The sequence below is a fragment of the Pelophylax lessonae genome (genome assembly GCF_965119305.1).
Source record: "Pelophylax lessonae genome assembly, chromosome: 9".
In the NCBI taxonomy this organism is placed as follows: Eukaryota; Metazoa; Chordata; class Amphibia; order Anura; family Ranidae; genus Pelophylax; species Pelophylax lessonae.
In genome coordinates this window covers 76,985,148-77,006,686 of record NC_138776.1, presented here as the reverse complement: position 1 = coordinate 77,006,686, position 21,539 = coordinate 76,985,148, and the positions used below count along the sequence as shown (strand labels likewise).

The following is a 21,539-nucleotide window of genomic DNA, read 5'->3' as shown; positions in this document are numbered from 1 at the left end:
CCAATCCAATCCATCCATCCAGATTACAAACACCGGGAGCATCGTTTTCCTTCCCTGGTTTTGCATAAAATGTGTAAAATTACTTTGTGAAGATCCCCACTCATTTACTTCCTAGAATTCTGTGGCATGTATTTACTATCCTCTGTAAGTAGGCCCTGCTGTGTCACACATTTCACAGAGCCTGCCTTCTCTACTACAGAGGTGTTGAGAGGAGGAGTTTCCGGACGCGGAGGCGGTACAGGAATCACTGCTTGCAGGCAGCAATGTGTAGATGCAAAGCATGTAGGGGATCCAGGAAGTTGCGGAAAGCGTTGACCAACAGACAGGCAGAGTTCACAAACTGAAAGGAGAACATTTTGGATTATTAAAAATAACTATTGTTTGTATTGTTATTACAGTGCTGAGGAAAAAAAATGAAAGTGTATGCTGTGACCATGGATTTCCTTTAGGTATTTTATTTTTAGTATTTTGTTTTACTGTATATAACTGAAGTAGTTTTAAAAAGGCTTGACAGGGCAGGGCAGGCGTAGAACTAAAAGGACTGGAAAGGTCTGTATTGTTTCAGATGCAGCTTTATTTACTCTAAAATGCCTCGGTGGGAAAACTGATATAAGAGATTAAAGAATAAATTAGTGATATTAGGAGAGAGGAAAAGAGCAGGGGAGCTATGGAGTGGAGTTATTGAGATATTGAGAAAACATAGCAGGAGAAGTAGACAAACAAGAGGTAGACATGGATAGCATGGAGAGGAAAAAAAGAAAAAACCTTAAACGAAACAGCTTAAAATAAATTACTCTAAAACACTTTTTTAATTGGTGTTTAGTAAAACCACATCAATCCCGCTATATTGTTGGTCGGGGGAAATAGCTGTAATTAATGATTCATGACAAAAGCCACAATTACATTGCTGGTGGGGGCCCATTCCATTGGGATCATTGGCAGAAAGTCACCATTAGCGCTTATTAGGAAAAGCTGTCCATTACATTTATGGCCTCAATCCAACAATAGTAGGCAGCAAAGGCCTGCATTACCCTGGTGATCAATCAGTAGCAGTGAGACTTAAGGCGTACACATGATACGAAAATCGGAAGTAAAATTTCGTCCGACTAACGATCTGCCGATTTTCGGATCGTTAGTATAGTGCTTTCGACAGCCGATTACGAATTTTCAGATGACAGAATCTGGATGTGCCGGCTATAAAATTTTTATCGTGCGTCAACACAACATCCGATTTTTGTTTAATTAGTACAGTTTTCGTCCGAAAAAAATTGTAAGAGCAAGACTAGGCATGCTCAGAAACGAAAGAATACATACAAAACAATTCAACACATGACATCACTTCTGAAGTTGAATTCTGTCGTACGGGAAAATTCGCATGAAAGTAACCTCTTCACTTTCGATATGAGACCATACCAACTGTCCCATTTTTGCTGGGACAGTCCCGGCAAATAGGAGCCTGTCCCGGGTAATTTACATTGTCCTGGCAATGTACTTATTTACACTTTGCACTTTATTTATATTTACATTTTTTGTATGGTCACACCTGAGCACATTTGACACTTTAGAATTGCAGGGAATTGTGATGAGAATTTTAAACTTTAGGCAGAAATAGTGCAACTGAATGGGAGAATTATTGCAACTCTGCTACTTTGTCCTCAAGTTTAAAATTCCCTTTTCAATTCCCCATAGACACACTCCTAAACCTTGTGGACAGCCTTCTCAGAAGAGTACGGTTCACGTGCGTGTAAAAGGCATCCCAATACTTTGACAATATAGTGTAGTACGGTTCACGTGCGTGTAAAAGGCATCCCAATACTTTGACAATATAGTGTACATTAAAATTTGGCAGATTTGGTATGTTTGTATTGTCTAAAAGGTTTAGAATGGCCATTTAGCTGTTGAATGTTGTTTATGACATTTTAAAAATAAACCGTTTTATTCATTTTTGATGTAATGCTAAAGTCTGGATTCAGAATTCCAAATCCTAGCCATTAGTCTTCTTCTACACAGGTGAAAGAACTCTGCACAACACACCAGCTGTGATCTTTTGAATTATCTCAACTTATTTGCTGGTGTGACCACATATAATTGGACCAGCTAATCTCAACCAGAGTTCAGTGGAAGCCTAGGTTTCCTCCAGATGTTGCTGGGGGTTCCTAAAGCTGTGGATGATTGACCCCCTATTTGATGGTGCCTGCACAGTTTCAGGGCCAACACCACTTGGCAAAGTCATGATAACAACCTTTTTTGTTGTCTGTAAGGGTGACGTTCTGACCACCACTGTGAGAGTTTATTTCTTCTTACTGACTACCAATGCAAGGTATTTCCTGAGACCTAAAAATTAGAGGTTCCCTGGAGGTAAAAAGTTGAGAAAGGCTGCATTAGACCACCAATCCCACCAACTGCATTGTTAATAACCATACTTAATGCATGTTGTTGTACACTCCTGGATTTTTCATTTTTTTGTATGCAGCGCCTTGCAAGTCTAATTTGTATCGGACCATCTTTATTCCTTGAATGTTGAGCTATCTTGTTCCAATGCAACTTAAAACTAAAACCTGCTAATAAAAATACATTTTAACAAAATAAATATGATGAGGGAAAATAAAATGACATAACAGTAGGCTCCAGGAGATCAGTACATACCAAACTGATACAACTGTTTCTTCCGAATCACCCTGGGAGCCCCCGAAATGGACATGAAAAGGCTAATATGCCATCAATGAAGGACCGGCATTATCCAACCTCCCTAAAATGATGCTGCCATGTGACTGGCAAAAGAAACATCACTGCACATGTTTACCAGCAAAAGAGCTGTATAAACCACAGAAAGAATATGGCTGTAGATGTACCAAGTCTAATTAAAGGTCTCTAAAATCTAACCCTTTCCTTGCTATATCGGATTGGCTGCCATGGGCCATTTTCAAACCAGTTAATATGAGAAAATCTTGATTTTCCCAGGCCCTTTCTATACAAACACATCTATCTACATTCAAGTAATGAGTAAATACCAATACACACACAACACACCTAACTTCAGGCTATGTTGGTCCTTCATAAACAAACACAACTCCCATTTAAATATTAATTTAATCATTTTTGAGGCATGAAAAAATAATTCTCTTTAAATAAGAATCTCCGGTTTCTCTCATCATGAGGTTAAATAGTTTTTTCCTTCATGTTCAGTCCCTGTGCTGTATTATCTGACATCCAGAGGAATCCTGGTGATACAGTTGTAACAGACTAACATTATTATTCATCCACATCTGGTAACTGGTATTCTTCATTGCAGTTCCACAATTTGAACTCCAGAGGGCTGTCAAGCATCGCTTTTCCCTAAAGCATGCAGTTCCCAAATAAGACCACTAGATGTCAGAGCCACCCCTTAAGTGCAGTTGATCATGCAGAAATGAAAGTATAAAGGGATCCTGTCATTCACCTTGCTACCTCTCCCAGAGGAAAGAACTGTTTGAAAGCAACTGTGCCAATTTTTGGTTATAGGGCCGATAGTAGTCCATTAGAAGCTGTCTGGTAATGGGAAGCATGGGTCCCAGGCTACAGTCCTCTGGGCGGCGGCTGTTCGATGCTTGTTTTTGGCTTATAGAAGTCTCCTGTTCATTATTCAAAGGTCCTACAAATTTTAAGAAAAATGCTATTAGCCAGAACAATAAAAACTGATACATGTTCAGATATAATGAAAATACAGGTATCATAATAGGTACAGGTACATCTACACATTTTTTAAATTTTGGACAGAGTAGAGAAATGTAACAACCTGTATTCATTTTTTATTTTATTTTTGTTTTTTGCCCATAGGGAAGATTTCCTCTCGCTTCCTGCCCTGGAGACACAACAGGAAGTGACAGGAATATTCTTCATAGTGAAGTAAAATTCCCACTTAACCAGCGGTTATCAAAACAGGTGTCCTCTTCGGAAGATTTCCTTTTATTTCTGTTCTGGTGACAACTGTAAAATGTTGGATTTATTTTCATATCCCAGTGTCAATGGCCACTAGAGCTGCATGATTAATTGTTAAAAATCGCAAATCTCGATTCAACCCCCCCTGACAATCTTAATCTGGATTTACACAATTCATGTTAAACAAGTGCAGAGCAGTTCTCTGCTCAGAGCTGTCAAAAAAAAAAGGGCAGTGGGGAAAGTTTATTACAACATTGCTCAGTGGCGGCTGGTGCTCCACCAGTTGGGGGGAGGCGGCGGGCGGCAGATGGACCCCTCCCCCAATAACTCCAGCCCGCACCACCATATCCCTCCCCCGTGCCGGTTTACTTACCTTGCTCCATGGCACTGACAAGCAGCAGCGGCTTCCCCCTCAGTCTCCATGTTCCCTCTCGGTGGCCGTCTCCTCCCTCCTTCTTGGCCAATAGGATGCCTTCTTTCGGCCAATCGGGAAACAGGTCTCAGGACCCGCTTCCTGATTGGCCTGGAGGAGAATCAGTGGGGCATTAGCGAATATTCATTTCTGCTACATTTTTGGGGTCATGTGATCATTTTCTTTAAAAAGATGCTGGTTGTTTAGGATCTGGCACCTGCTGTTGTCCTTGGCAACCAGTGAATAATTGGTTGTCTGTATCAGACTGAGAGTTCTCTAGGTCCTCGATGGAAGGCAACATAGGTTGTGGGTCTTGCTGTATAGGCCCTTCCAGTCCATGGGCTCTGGGAAGGTGTATCTGCTGAGTAGGTAGAAGCAGCGCTAGTAGAAATAGTGTGGATCGGTGCCAATTTGGCTGGGAGCTGGTCTTTCTCGGTCAAGTGCTGCGTGGAGAAGAATCTCTTGATCCCGGGCTCAGATTTGTCTCTCTTCCACTCTCGGTGGGCGATTTGTGGACTTCTATGCTCGTTCCAAGCTGCCGTTTTCCAGATGGCAAAGCAGGCTTTCCTTAAATTCATGCCTCGCTAGTTGGTTGTTAAATTGGAAGTAAACCCTCCTATCGTTTTCAGACAAGGAAGCTGCCATCTTTTGGCCCCTGTTTACTCTACAACTGCCATATTGCTGCACATGTGACCAGCTATGACACCAGCCATTGGATGATTTGACTGTTTGTTTGAGAGAACAACCAATGGGAGTGTTATGTTCCTGGCACGTGCCGGAAATCGAACTGTTTTTTGAAACTGTTAAATGGATGGGTTTACTTCTGTTTTAAGGACCCCAGCATGTGCCAGCTCACCCAACTATTCACTAGTTGTTAACCACTTGCCGACTGCCCCACACAGATATACTGCGGCAAGGCGGCTCGGCTGCGCAAAATCACGTAGATCTGTGTGGTTTTGTGCACGAGGTCTCTGCGGCACGCTGCCAAGCCTGCGCTCCCGCTGTGTTTAGACACAGCGGGAGGCGGGTCGCGGGAGGAGCGGCGGCGATTGCCGCCGGCCTCCCGCAGTCATCAGAGAAACTGACAGAAGACCCGCCTGCTTATGTAAACAAAGCAGGCAAGTCTTCTGTCACACGGGCAGAGAGAGATCAGGAGTTTCAGCTAAGCTACAACCCCGATCTCTCTGTGCCTGTCACAGAGCGCTTCCCCCCCCCCCCCCCACAGTCAGTAAGCATATTTAGGCATACATTAACCCCTTTGATCACCCCCAGTGTTAACCCCTTCCCTGCCAGTGTCATTTACACAGTAACAGTGCATAATATTTAGCACTGATTACCGTAGTAATGTCATTGGTCCCCAAAAAGTGTCAAAAATGTCAGTTAGGGGTCCGATCTATTAGCCGCAATTTCGCAGTCCCGCTAAAAATCGCTGATCGCCGCCATTACTAATAAAAACAAAAGAAAAAATAAAAAGTCCAAAAATCTATCCTGTAGTTTGTAAACACTATAACTTTTGCGCAAACCAATTAAAATACGCTTTTTGGGATTTTTTTTACCAAAAATATGTAGCAGAATACAAATTGGCCTAAACTGATAAAAAAAAAATCGATTTTTACATTTTTTTTATTGGGAATGTTTTATAGCAAAAAGTAAAAAATATTGTGATTTTTTCACAATTGTCGCTCTTTTTTTTGTTTACAAAAATCTAAAAACTGCAGAGCTGATCAAATACCACCAAAAGAAAGCTCTATTTGTGGGGAAAAAAAGGACATCAATTGTATTTGGGTACAGCGTCGCACGGCCGTGCAGATTTTCGTTAAAGTAACGCAGTGCCAAATCGCAAAAAATGGCCTGGTCATTAAGGGGGGAAAAACCTTTCCGGAGCTGAAGAGGTTAAGGATGCTGGCGGGTGCTGGCTCCTAACAACCAGTGACCAGTCATAAAAATGCATGAAAAAAAACACATGTAAGATGCATGTGCACTGCGTTAAATTTTAAATCAACCTATTTAAAAATATACCTTTTTTGAAAAAGCATACCATGTTTTAAAGTACAGCAGTGTGAAAGGGCCCTGTCTATGCCATTTATTTCAGCTTCCAGACAGAGTCTTGCCACATTCAGAAGTTTTCTGATGACTCTGCTGGAGTGGGATGTATCTGGAATGGGGAAGAGACTGAGTTTAGGACTGAGGTGGAGAACTTTGTCACATGGTGTGAGAATAATCAGCTGTTTTTAAATGTGACAAAGGAGCTGGTTGTGGATTTCAGAAAGAGGAAGCCACCAGTGACCCCAATCTCCCAGTGCCCATACTACGGGACCCGAGATACGAGGCTCACTCTAGTATGAGAGGGAGCTACTACCTATTTTGATAGACTATGAGGATTATACAGTAAACAACCTTGGACTCTATTGGGTTGGAGTACCTAGTTATACATAGGACCCTAGTTATGGGATGTGTTAAACTTGATTGACAAGTATCCACTTTGTTGTGAGTGCATGCTGCCCACATTGCAGATTAAGCAATTGTATACCCCTAATAGCACAAAAAGTGAAGGACTCCTATACAAGTACAATACAGAGAGGCATTTTTTTGTTTGATCTGGAGATTTTTTGTTTAATACAATTCATGATTCATATCGTCGCATCGGTGAGTTTGGTGGTCCGTCTGTCCTGCCCGTCCTCGGTCCACTAGACAGTGGGAAATACTGGTCTTTTTTGGTCTCTCTGGCCCTGAGGAAGCCCCATGCGAAACACGTTGGCTTGCTGGGACCCCTAGACCACATTCCATCAGAGACCCTATAACATTCTGAATGGGTCCTACACAGCCCCTTAATGGGAAAGTATTTCTGCACTTGTTGTATCTATGTTGGGTTGTATGCCCCAATGTTATACATGTTTTTAATATGTATTAATAAACAAGGTTTTTATATATAACAGACTGATATTTCTGATCGTCCTTCTCCCAATTGGCCTAGAAAGCCCCATCTTTTCTTTCCTGTTTTTGTGAGAGGAGAATGTTGTTCAAGGTATTTTCAATCTTGGACAACTGCTCCCACCCACTCCACAATACGCTGGTGAGTCTGCAAAGTACCATCAGTGACAGATTGTTACAACCACAATGCACCACAGAGTGACACACAAAATACTTTTTGCCTGTGGCCATCAAGCTATATAATTCTTCTATGTGAGGGCTGGAGGTAAAGATTTAATTCTGGTTTATGATCAGATCAGAATTTTATGTTCTTTTTATAGTATGTTGATATTATGTTAATTTATTATATTTGTGGTAATGTTAGAGAAAGTACTGTGTTTTTTGCATTTGGTAATTTGATTTTCTGTTATTTTAATCTGTGTTAATAATTCTATGCTGTATTTTAATTGTTTATTAGAGTGTAATTTTAATTTGTTTTATTGGGTGCTAATGGCTGTTATTGGTAATGTTGTGTCTTTGTATCTTGTTCTGTTGGTTGTTGTAATCTTGTTTTGTCTTTGTTGAGTGTGGCTGTGTCGTTAACAATTTCCCAATTTCCCTTAAGCATTAATAAAGTATTCTGTATAACTTGCTGAATAAACATGTGGCTTGCAGAAAATAAGCAACCATCAAAGTCAACTTTTATTAGTTTGAATGTAATAAAAACAGGTATGACTGATTGCTATGTGCTAGGTGTCACATTTTGCCTGTAAAGAAATAATGTCCCTTTGTCCTGAATGGTGCCTCCTGACATGGTGCCTCCAGACCTGAGTGGCCATTCACTTGGTGAGTATCTCTGATCTTGCTACATTACGACCGTAATAAACCATGAGAGCTGGAGAGAAGGTCCCTGGGGTAACAAGTGGACTGAACTGTGGGTATTAGCCCTAATCCAGTAGTATATATTACATTCACTAAGCATGAATTTAAAGCAAAGCTAAACCTTCCTATCCTTTACAGCCATGGAAGCTGCCATCTTAGCCTCTGTTTGATCTGCAGATGCCATGATGCTGCTCATGTGATCAGTATTGACACCACACCAGCCATTTGATGACATGACAATTCAGTTGTAGTTAGAACACAAGCAAATGTAACAGGTATTGTTCATGGCATGCCTTGCATGCTAATGTTTTGGAAAACAGTAAAGCTGAATTGCAGGAATTCAGCCACTTTGTATAAAGTGCAGGCAAACTATGAGTTATGGCCATGTAGGTGCATGACATCTCTGAAGCTTATCACTTTATTTATATTTGATAGGTTTATGGCTCTATCTGAGCATACACTGCCACTTGGGGATGTGAGAGAGGAGCGAGTGGCACACACAGCAGCTATGCCCCCCTCCCCTCTGCTGCCCATTCAGAGAAACCTTTGTATTTTGAAATTGGGTTCACATAATGCAAAGGCTTCTGTGATTGGGCAGAAGGAGGGGAGGGGCAGGCATAGTAGCTGCACCGACTCTAATGTTAAAGATACTTACACATAAAGCATCAGAGTCGGGCTCCCGGAAATACAGCCATAGCCATAGTGCAATAAAAATGTCAGATGTAAATAATAGAGATAAGCCTAGGAGATGCCATGCACCTCCTTGGACTTAACTCATAGTGTGCTTTCACTAATATTCCTTAAATTCAGTCTTGCATCATTGTGGTTTAGGCTGACCTTAATCTGGCCATACATGGCCTGAATTTTGCCCAATTCCTCTGAATCAGCTGAAATTCCAGCTGTGGGCAGTCCTGCCAATTCAACGAACTTCCATTGAAAAATTAAGGGAGCCATTTATAAAACAAAACTTGAAAGAACAGTGACTGCATCCAATCAGTTGCTGACACCCTTTGGATACCGTGACTCCTGCAGGTGCCAGCCTTCAAAAAAAAAAAAACAATAGATGGCAACAGGAGATTGCTCCATCTGTTTAGCATGGAAGGGGTGATTGAGCATTGTTCTCTTATTCAACCCATGGGAAGGAGAGAAAACTGAACAGGTATGACCAGATTAGACAGGAAAATAGACAAATAGACAAAAAGAAAGTAACATCTGAATTCAGGAGTCATGCCTGTCTGATGGAAAGGATTCCTCCATTGCTCAGTTTTCATTAGCTGTTGCTATAGCAATGAAGGAGGAAGTCAATCCGATGAAGAGAACACAGGCTCACCGCATGGCACTAATAATGAACTCCTCAGTAGATTTACATCTGGACAGATCATCAATATCTTTCAGTCTATATCTAGTACAGGTCATTTGGGATCAAATATCTGAACTGTTTTCAAGCAAAGTCTTCCTATTTCCATAGCAACCAGTGTCTTCCTTACAGCTTTCAGGTTACACCAAGAAAATTACAATGAGGAGCTGGCTGTTGGGGAGGGGGGGAACGAAAATATTCCTTCCTCATTATGTCTTAAAAGCAACGCTGGAGGGCTCATTCACACTATGGGGGACATTTATTAAACTGGAACACTCAGAATCTGGTGCAGCTGTGCATAGTAACCAATCAGCTTCTAACTTCAATTAAGCTTTGGCAATAAACCTGGAAGCTGATTGGTCTCTAGGCACCAGATTTTGCACTCTCCAATTTTAGCAACCCCTATGTGCGATTTTCCACACTGAATAAACACAGGTCGCCACTTTTTATATTGCAATTATCAGCCAATTAATTCAGCAGTAGCTTTATCATTAGTTAGGATACGGAAGTGGTAAATATAGATTTTGTTGGGGCGGAGTGGGGTAAAATAATGCTTTTTGTGAAATTTAATTTGCAAGTATAACTTAATTGTCTTTATATTTAAAAAGCAGACAGTAAGGGGTGTATCTTTTTTTTTTTTTTAATCATATAGGCATTCACCCAGTGAAAGTTCTTATAAACTCATTCTGTGCGAATGGGGCACCAAAACAAATGTTATTAGGCTATTCCCTGTGCTGGTCAAATCATTTTCTCGGATTTTTGGACAGAAATCACTACATTTGGCCACTAGATGGTGCTAAGCATCATAAGAATTTCCTAAAAACTGAAAATTGTTATCAAATACTTACCGTAATTTTCCTTTCCTGATGGACTCCATGGCAGCTTACGTGTGGGTTAGTCCCGCCTCCTCCTACCTCATAGGACCCTACTCCCATAAATTTTTACTCCGTGCCAGAGGCCGTGTTCCATAAATAGCCTACTCCAGCAGATGGGAGGGGACTCCAGCTGCCATGGAGTCCATCAGGAAAGGAAAATTACGGTAAGTATTTGATAACAATTTTCCGTTTTCCTGACAGACTCCATGGCAGCTTACGTGTGGGAAATAACTAGCCAAACACACAAGGGTGGGAAACTGCTGGCCAAAAGAAATTTAATTTGCACCATCAACAGACAGTACTTGCAAACCAAAGTTAACAGAAGACAATGAAGCTGGCTCAATACAATGAGTCATGAAAGTGTTAATGGAAGACCATGATGCCGCCTTGCATATTACTTCAGGGGCCACATGACAAGAAGCCGCCCAGGACGTGGACACCCCTCTTGTCGAATGCGCGGTCACCGCTTCTGGAAGAGCCAAGCCCTTAGCCTTATATGCCCATTGGATGGTCTGAACAATCCATGCCGCTATGGATCTTGAAGAGGCCCGCAAACCCTTGTTCTTTCTGTGAAGGAGAACAAATAGATAATCTGAACGCCTGAAGGAAGCTGTTGCATCCAGGTACAGTCTCAGAATTGCACCCACATCTAATGGATGTGTATCCGGATCATCTGACAATTTAAATGTTGGAAGGACAATCTCCTGGTTCTCGTGGAAAACAGAGACCACCTTGGGGTGTGATCCCAACATGGGGATAAGAAAGACACGATCTGGGAAGAAGGTCAGGAATGGTTCTTTGCAACCAAGAGAACTAATCTCGGAGACTCTTTTAGCCGAGGTGACGGCAACCAAGAAGGCCAATATCAGAGACAGATCTTTAATGGAGAGTTGCTCCGTGTGACTTCTTCTGACGTCAGAAAGGAAGTTCAAGACTTACCACCTGTGGCAGGGGAAATGGCGCTTTGTAACTTGTTGCCGAATAGGGAGGAACCCTCAAATGGAATTCGGCACCAGGCCTGTTTTGACGCAGGATCGGCCAACCAAGGACGTAACCAAAGAGCCCGTTTTGCAGTAACCGATGAAAGCATTACCCATGCCGCAAGGCGGACCATGTCTAGGGAGGCCTCCCCCAAAAAAGCCGCTGCCAGCCTCAGCTTATGTATTGGCGAATCTCTTGCGACTTCTTCCGACACGCTTCTGAGTGTTGTGTCCACACTGTCTGTCCACACCTCCATTGCTTTAGACAGGGCTGCGAGAGCCAATGCTGGCTTGCATGCCATTCCTGCTGACACATAGATGCGCTTGAGGTCTGAATCAATGCATCTCTCAAGGCCATCCTTAAAGGTGACTGTGTCTTCAAGCGGAAGGGTGACATGACACACCAGACGCATCAGTGCTGCATCCACCAGAGGTGCAGATTCCAGGTGTTTAACCTCTTCAGTTTTAAACGGGTACATTTTGTTCACTTTTGGAGAGTTTTTTCTCTCTGTGCAGCCCCATTCGTCTGTAATGATTTTGCCGACCTCCCCTAACAGGGGAAAGAAAGGGCGTTCCTTCTTGAGGTGCTTAAAATACCTCTTCTGTTTAGAGGGTGACTCTACCGGCTCATCCCACTTCAGGGCTCCTTCACAGCTTTAACCAAGGAGGGAACCATGGCAAAGTCAAAACCCGCACCAGGGTCGTCTGCTTCAAGCTCACCCTCAGAGTAGTCAGATGAGGAGTGACTGTGCTGGCAAGGCCCAGGGATATGAATATTTTCACCAGCCGTGGTACTCGCCATCCTGGGGGAGGAAGTTCCAGCACGAGCAGGATCCAAGGTTTTTAAGGACTCCTTAACTACTCGCCTGACCAGCGACTCCATCTGCTGGTTGCGGTCTTCCCTTTCGTTTGCAGCATGTGCAAAACAGGGCTCACAGAGCGACTTTCCATCAGGCACCTGTGCCCCACATTCCCAGCAGGATCTTTTGTCAGAGTGGCGGTGTCCTGAAGTAGCTCCAGACTCTTCACCATGTCGCCTAGAGGACGATCGATGGCGCCTGGAACTTGATATTGAATGCTGCGTTTGCGACCTGGGAGGATCTTGATCTTCACGGGCTGAGTGACGTCTTTCAGACCTAGAAGGGCTTTAGGAAAGAAAATAAAGACTCAACAGAACAGCAGAAACCCCCCCCCCCCCCCCCCCAAACATTACAGGTAGAGGAATAAAACCAATCTTACCTGCAATGTAAGGGCTGGCCACCAGGGGGCGGTGAGACATCCATATCACTTTAGGAAACTGCAAGAGATCCATGAATGAGTGACATGCAGAGAGCAGGCAGGAAGCCTATTCAGCATAATCACAGCCATCTCTCACCTTTAAAATATTCCTGCAGAGCACGGGGAAGCCGCTGGAAACACTGCTGAACAAACCCACAAACAGCTGAAACTGATAGCTATTTGAATTTGCTACTGGAATGATGTCACCGCCCCCCTCCCCCCACCTGTGCAAACCAAGCCTCGATTCAGATCGAGCCTGGAAGGCACCGCCCCCCCACCTGTGCGAACCAAGCCTCGATTCAGATTGAGCCTGGAAGGCACCGCCCCGCCACCTGTGCGAACCAAGCCTCGATTCAGATCGAGCCTGGAAGGCACTGGCCCCCCACCTGTGCGAACCAAGCCTCGATTCAGATCGAGCCTGGAAGACACCAGGAAGCAGTGGAGCGGAGGGGAAGGACGTGGAATGGAACCCCATGCATCCCACAGCCAAACTAGACTCCAGGGAGAGATAAGTAACAAACAGGAGAATATACACAAACAAACTGCTGCCATAGAATGTAAAGCAGGGTACATCACCACTTCCATGACCAGACCTTGGACCATACGGACACCACGGCTGCACACATGATGGGGCGTATTAATGGGCCTCCCGCTAATAGCTGGGACGATTGGCCAAATGTTGCTTTGCCTGCCATTGGCCAGGTTTGTAAGCTCTTCTGACAACTGACTCCACGCCCGTGTCCTACCCCGCTAATAGCTAGGGCGTGCTGGACATGAAGGGGACACCACTCGACCCAACGTGCAGACCGCCAGGCCTGAATCGGGAATCTTCATGAGGTAAGATTTGACCATAATCCTTTCAGGAGGAGGACAAAAAAGGAACACGGCCTCTGGCACGGAGTAAAATTTATGGGAGTAGGGTCCTATGAGGTAGGAGGAGGCGGGACTAACCCACACGTAAGCTGCCATGGAGTCTGTCAGGAAAGACATTTTTTCCCTATTTGAACTTTCACTGAAAAAAAAAACAACATTGCTATTGAAACAAAGTACACATTTTGTTTTCTGATTTGTAACATAGCACCAAAATATTTCAGGTATAAATGTTTAGGTATTGTGTGTATACTGTTACTGTACACGTCTGTTTGTGTGTGTGTTAAACATTACGAAAAAATAGAAGTTTAACAAATTTTAGTAAAAAAAATAAAAATATAAAAGCTTCTTGAGGGCCAAAAATTAGAGTGAAAAAAGGTGCGCTGCTATGGTGAACCACAAAAAAATACCTACACCTGAATTGCAGCTCCCACCAATTCAAGTACTCATGTGCTTGTTGTAAGGAATGTAAAACCAAAAATTGGTGCGCTATTCAAAAGTATATGTGGTCTAAAGCTAAATCGAATAAATGTGCAAACAGTAAAAATGTTATACATATATATATAGATAGATAGATACTGTATATATATCTATCTATATATAGATATATATCTATATATAGATATATATATATATATATATCTATATTATATATATATTATAATTTATACATTTTCACTGTTGGCACATTTATTAGATTTACCTTGAGGGCCAGTTTGCACCATTCACACCAGAAAGTGGTGCCAGAAACACCGATTCCATGTGTATTTCCAGCAACGCATTAAAAACGCACTGCACTTGCGATCTGCAGTGGGTGTCAGTACAATGCTAACACCACAATTGCAGTGTGCTTGCCTGCACTGGATCACATGGTACAGGAGTACCATGCGATCCAGTTGCTCTGCGTTCTGTAAAGTAGCGCATTCGCTCTTTTTGCAGCGGTGCGGGGTGATTTCAGCCCATTCAAATGAATGGCCTGAGATCGCACTGCACCCAGATCGCATGTGAATCTCACAGGAAGGCACAATGCATCAATTGTGCAATTCACCGGCCCTGAGGGTAACAATGGGTTATTCAGGGTCAAACAAGGCTGTTGTTAGACAAAGGAAATAAACATTTCCTTTGTACTATTGTATTTATTTTTACATTGGCTAAATAGTTTGTAGAAGAAAAAGTTACACTGTAATGAGATGGACCTGGTGGCTACAGCTAACAATAATGTTAGAATTGTTTCACTTATTAACAAACTGTTACACAGAAATTGGTAAAAATTACTATTTTAATGGGACATCGGCTGGCAAACGGACAGCTGACCCTCTAATGCAGCCTTTTTCCACCAGGGTGCCCAGACACCCTGGGGTACCTTCAGTTTTCTTTAGGGGTGCCTTGGCAAAATGCCTAAAAATTGCCCAAAAACTGTATACAAGCCAGCGGGTGGGTCAAGCCTGACTTTTAGTTACACAAAGCCACGGGTTTTCATTGTGCACCATTACAACCTTCTAGCCACCAGCATCATAACAGCCAATTAAGTCATTGGTTGATAAGAAGGATGTCAGGCACCTGCAAAGCATCCCTGTTTGCTCCTCCCCTTCCCCTCTCTGTCGGAACTGGGGTGACATTAGCTGAGTGATGGAGAGAAACTGAGGGAGAAGAGAAACAATGGAATACTAGTCAGTACCAGTGTGCAAAAGTGTATTACTTTACATTGGAAGAATAAATCATCTCTAACGCTGGGTGTCCTACATGTGTGAATGTTGTTGCTTTATGCAAAACAATTAGTTTCTTTTTTCACATTTTAGAATGGGGTGGCTTGAGATTGTGTAAAATTTCAAAAGGTGCCTTGACTGAAAAAAGGTTGAAAAACACTGCTGTAATGTAGTTGTCTCTAAACTGCAGCTCGCGGCCAAGATGTGGCCTTTATCTTGCCCTTGGGACCCAATTTCACAGTGATATGAGGTACTGTACTCCCACTGACACCAAAGATGCGGTACTATTCCCCCCACTGACACCAACAATGAGTTACTATTGCCCCCACTGACACGAACAACGAGGCATTATTCTATTATTCTTCTTACTGACACCACTGATGGGGCACTATTCTTTTCACTGATACCATTTTCTACTCCCAGTCCAGCCCCCCTAAAGTCTAAAGGGCAGTAAACTGGCCCTTTGTTTAGAAAGTTTGAAGATCTCTGCTTTCATACATGAGCCTGCAGCTGCAAAGCATGCGAAATAGTTACACCCCCCGCCCCCAATCCCCATGGTAAAATAATGATATCTCATTTATAAAAAAAAAAAAACATACAAGGCCACTCACTGCTCAACATTTGTACATCACTATCATATCCTCCCTCAAGTGTTTCTTCTCCAGAGAGAATAAGTTCAGTGCTTGTAGTCTTTCCTCATAACTGAAGTCCTCCAGTCCCTTTATTAGCTTTGTTGCCCTTCTCTGGACTTTCTCCAGTTCCAGCACATCCTTCTCCAGATGTGTTCAGACCAGAGTCTTGTAGAGTGGGAGAATAATCTCTTTATTTCTGGAGTGAATCCCCTTTTTTTATACATCCCAGTATTCTGTTGGCTTTGCTTGCAGCAGCTTGGCATTGCATGTCATTGTTGAGCTTGACACTGGACTTCAGGCATTTTAGGCATTTCCCTCTCCCCAGTCTTCCTCAGGGTCCGGTCACCTCTTCTCGTTGTGCAGCGTTTTCTGCCACACTTTTTCCTTCCCACAGACTTCCCACTGAGGTGCCTTGATACAGCACTCTGGGAACAGCCTATTCGTTCAGAAGTTTCTTTCTGTGTCTTACCCTCTTGCTTGAGGGTGTCAATGATGGCCTTCTGGACAGCAGTCAGGTCGGCAGTCTTACCCATGATTGCGGTTTTGAGTAATGAACCAGGCTGGGAGTTTTTAAAAGCCTCAGGAATCTTTTGCAGGTGTTTAGTTAATTAGTTGATTCAGATGATTAGGTTTATAGCTCATTTAGAGAACCTTTTCTCTAATTTTCTCTGCTAATTTTTTGGCTTTGCTTGCAGTAGCTTGGAGTTGCATGTCATTGCTGAGCTTTTCATCTACTACGACCCCCAGGTCCTTTTCCATCCTGGATTCCCCCAGAGGTTCTCCCCCAGTGACTAACTTACGTTCGTATTTTTAGCACCCAAATACATTACTTTACATTTTTCAATATTAATCCTCATTTGCCATGTAGTTGCCCACCCCATTATTTTATCTAGGTCTTCTTGTAAGGTTTCCACATCCTGCATAGAAGTTATTGCCCTGCTTAACTTTGTATCATCCACAAATATTAAAATTGAGCTATTTATCCCATCTTCTATATCATTTATGAATAAATTCATAGGGAGGTATGTCAATGCATATGCATGACATGTCCAGCTCCATCCCTCTAAGGCTGCTGTATTCTTACAATAATTTTATAAATGTGTCTCTTTTCATACACTAAAACAACTCACCCATGTAAAAAATGAGATTCTGAGTTTTGTATACAATATGCTTCTTCTTTTGTCCCACTTATATGTATTTTTGCTGTATTGTATTGGAGTGCATCAGTTTAATATTGATCTGCAGAATGCTGATGTGGTGGTTATTTTAAGCCACTACAACATGTTTACTTATGTAGTTTGGTATCCCCGCTGTCCTCACCTCCTGTTTAGTGCTAGTTAGCTTGGTCTTTGCCAGACAATCCCTCTTCTATGTTCCCTCAGTCATGTGTTAGTAGGTCACGGAGATAGTGGTTCGGAAAATCATTCCCTTCTTACATTTCATAAGACTGGAAAAACATCCTCTGTATTGCAAATATGTGAAATAAAATTGTGTTGGATTTAAAGAATAACTCGCATTTGTTGAGAAAAAAATATTCCCCTCTGGGTGATCTCTGTACATTGCAGGGATTTTAACAAGCTTTGTTGCAGATTCCTACCTTTTGTTATTTTGAAGAAATCCTTGTGTTTCTCTGTGTACATGTGGGAAAGTGAATCTAAAGGGAGTGGGTTCATAATTATCAATCAGCTGTGCACCTGCAGGGCTCTATTGAGGAAAGCTGCTGGGCCTGCATCCCTTTAAACGTGATTTCCTATTGGAAGTATCTCACCAAAAATTACATTTTTGTTGCAGGGGACGCCCAAAATCTCACTTGTATCTTAGTGCAGACTTCTGGGCAGTGGCGGCTGGTGCATTGGGGGTGCGGGGCGCCACCCCCTTATCCATGCGTCTGGTCCCCTAATCTACATGCAGGGCGCCGGACACATGGATTCCAATGGGGTTTTTTTTTTTTTTTTGAAGCACGTGATTAGAGCCAGAGGCTCCAATAGGCTTCAAAAAAGGGTAGGCTCAGGGCGCAGAGCACTGCACCCCGAGCCCACCCAGTTGTGTGACAATAGCGAATGAATAAACAAAAAATCAGGTGCGTACAAGAGCAATAGCCCACATAAGCACTAGCAGCGCTAAATACAACCTATCTAGACAAGGTCAGCGGATATATGGCTATATACATTTAGCAAGTGGATCCTTTCGGTCCAATATTGTTAGTAAAGTCCAAAAAAAGTTTTTGGGGTAGGAGTCCTGCAGAAAGCAAGGTGTATAGGGGACTCAGTGTTCTGATGTAAATAGTAAAAACCAGTGCTGCGTAACTCAGAATCTTCCTTACTGATCCTACAGCAACCACCAAGATCCTTCACCACACCGCTGTGCTCCCCCCTATAGCGTGCACACGTACCCTTAACACTTGGGTAAAGTGCTTTATCCAACCAGAGATCCTCCACTTTAAAATGGCGATCCTCCTTGGCATTAGACTCCAACTGGTAGAGTAATGGTCAGCACCTCCTCCTCTACTCTCACATGCAAAGAGAACGACAGGGACATTAGATTATCCTAGGGGTCCCCGGGTCACGCCATTGGAGTCCGGACATTTTGGGATATCGCTGGCAGGATCACCCATATCGTGCGGCTCAGTGGGGACAACGTTGACGGCGGGAGGACCGGGATATTGTCTTGGACATGTACTTCTGCCTAATCATGTTTCATCCCATGTGAGTGTGATTTTAATTATTAATAAAAGTTTAGTGTGTGCATATTACGCTATGGGTCCCTGTCGTTCTCTTTGCATGTGAGAGTAGAGGAGGAGGTGCTGACCATTACTCTACCAGTTGGAGTCTAATGCCAAGGAGGATCGCCATTTTAAAGTGGAGGATCTCTGGTTGGATAAAGCACTTTACCCAAGTGTTAAGGGTACGTGTGCACGCTATAGGGGGGAGCACAGCGGTGTGGTGAAGGATCTTGGTGGTTGCTGTAGGATCAGTAAGGAAGATTCTGAGTTACGCAGCACTGGTTTTTACTATTTACATCAGAACACTAAGTCCCCTATACACCTTGCTTTCTGCAGGACTCCTACCCCAAAAACTTTTTTTGGACTTTACTAACAATATTGGTCCTGAAAGGATCCACTTGCTAAATGTATATAGCCATATATCCGCTGACCTTGTCTAGATAGGTTGTATTTAGCGCTGCTAGTGCTTATGTGGGCTATTGCTCTTGTACGCACCTGATTTTTTGGATATTGATAAGATATAGCAGCTGCTTCCTGCTGATATTGGCTTTCTGTGATCTAACACCTTGCAGAGTTGTTTGGTGTTTAGTGTCTATTCTTTATGAGCATTGCATAATACCTAAGCGCTGAGTGGGTTGGACGGGAACTTGGTTTCTTTCTCACTCCTTTTTTTGAAATAGCGAATGAATATTTGCTATTATCACACAGATCCTCCTCCCAGCCAATCAGGTAGCGGGTCCTGAGACCCATTTCCCAATTGGCCGAAAGGAGAGGCCATGCTATTGGCCAAGGAGGAGAGAGGAGGCGCAGGGGAAGCCGCCGCCACTGCTGGGGGAAGCCGCTGCCGCCTGCTCTCCACTTCAGTCCAGGTTGAGTGAGCCAGCGACGGGGGGGGGGGGGGGGCAGGGGGGATGGCATGGTGTGTGAGCGAGCTGGTGTGGTCCGGAGGGGGGGTGTGGTGTGGCCCATCTGACGCCGCCCCCCCCTCCCCCCCCCAAGCCCATGGGAAAATCAGTGAGCCAATCACACAAGCAGGAAATTATGTTTCTGAGGTGAGGTCAGTACACAGAGAATAGCTCCAGGTAGCCATATTTCATTTTACAGAAAACTACTGAGCTGCAAATTGAAAAGGAAAGGTAATTTTCAATAACATTCAATTGCAATATGATTTGTGTATGCTATATTATTTTTTTTTATTTGCTACTCTTCCACAAAAGTGGAATTACCCTTTAAACTCTGTGTCTTATAGAAGAGTTAAGCTGCCTGTGGATGGTGTCAAGACAGTAAGTGCCTGGGTCTACAGAGGTATGTCAATGCATAAAGCGGCATTTGAAACAGAAATCTTTTCTTACCTGAAAACATATTGTATACTCAATAGAAAAAAATGCATGCACACATTTAGAATGCAGGCAAATAAAAATATGATGCCACATTTCATAAATTAGGTCCAAGATCTCACCTTCACACCCTACCCAACTCTAAATAACCAGAACTCTTTCTAAGAATGACAAGAAAGCAGACCGTTTTCTGGGTGGATCACTGTACCTACCAAGACCGAGGAACTGGTACACAAGCCTCATGCTCTGTATGATGTTGGCTGCATGATCTTCCAGCCGAAGTATGAGGAACTGATCGAGGTTAAAGACGGACAGCCAGTCCCACAGATATACCGCATACAGACCAACATGGAGCCGCACCTGGACAGGGTACAAGATGATGCAATACAATAAATGCATAAAGTGGACTTTATTAAGCTAAAGCGAGCAGAACATTTTTTTTTTCTTTTTGCTGTGTGTCCTTGTTAGATAGATTTTTCCTTTCTTCCCATCCTAATGATGCTGATCACCGGTACCTAAGCAAGCATGCATCCCCTTAAGCTCACCTCCACATTACAATCTGATTGTACAATTTCCTTTGGATCTACCAACAACTAAGTAGTGCAAAGGTCTGCCTGATTGGATACAAAGTGATTGGATAGATCATATTATATCATTTTGGTAGATCTAAAGTTGATTGTAGAGAGACTGTATGGTCAGATTGTAACATGTACAGTGAGCTTAAAAGGACACAAACAGCAATACACAGACATAGGTTCAAATAATTCACCATTTCCTTTACAGCAAAAAAAGTTGGCTGAAGTTCAACTTTAATGTAAAGTGGTTGAAATGTATGCCATGATATTTTCTCTCTACGATTAATTTTTAAACGTTAAGTGCACTTTTCATCTCTGGGCTCTCTTGCCTGTGCCAAGCATATTTGTAAAAGCTTATGCATCCCTCCAGAGATCCAAAGTCTTCTGAACCTGTCAGTGAGCATGTATGCATGAAAGGCTAAAACTTTGTCCACGGGAGTGTTGGGAATATTAGGCGATTGGTTGTGCAATGCGGGGTACATTGCACAGCAAGGATCTTTGGTGGGAGGTGTGACAGGTGAGTATAGTATATTTATTAAATGTTTAGCATGATGAGGCCAGAGGTATTCACTAAGGATACATGCACTATTAGTGCCCTTATCCTTTAAAAATTAAAGGTTTATGTCAGATGCCTATTGCCTAAAGCAAGTATTGGATCCTATGTGGATTAGGTATTGGATCCTCTGCTCTTTGGAAGCCTGAAACTCCCTTTCTGAAGCACACTGAATACCTGGGAATACTAACACTGGATTAGATCTACACATCACTGTTTCTCTGCCTTTCTGGCCATTAAGGGTGGCAATGACTTATTGGGAAGAATGTGACATCACCCATATCCCAAGAATTTGGCAGTTACTAGGCTTAGGACCAGGGGAGGACTGGGCCATGGGACAGGGGGGTAATTGCCCCCCGGGCTGCTCTGATGCCCTGTAAAAAGGCTGCACTGCCTCTGTTACAGACGTGCCTAAAGGATTCCTGGTGAAGAGAAGCAAAAAGTCCCTGCCGCTGACCTACTGAGTGCGGGTTGAAGACAGGGACAAAGCGCAGGCCTCCCCCCTCCAGCATATATGGTGTAAACTGTGTCT

General features: G+C 43.1%; 1 protein-coding gene across 1 annotated transcript in view; it reads right to left on the bottom strand.

Annotated features, from left to right (window-relative positions):
• Window positions 1-3,167: 3,167 nt before the first annotated feature.
• CHST15 (carbohydrate sulfotransferase 15) overlaps window positions 3,168-21,539 on the bottom strand; it is a 131,475-nt gene continuing 113,103 nt past the window's right edge. The window contains exons 7-8 of the mRNA XM_082267347.1: window positions 20,092-20,239; window positions 3,168-3,631 (exon numbers count right to left, since the gene is read on the bottom strand). Coding sequence (XP_082123473.1) covers window positions 3,444-3,631; window positions 20,092-20,239 — 336 coding nt within the window. The 3' untranslated portion in view covers window positions 3,168-3,443. The remainder of the gene's footprint in view (window positions 3,632-20,091; window positions 20,240-21,539) is intronic.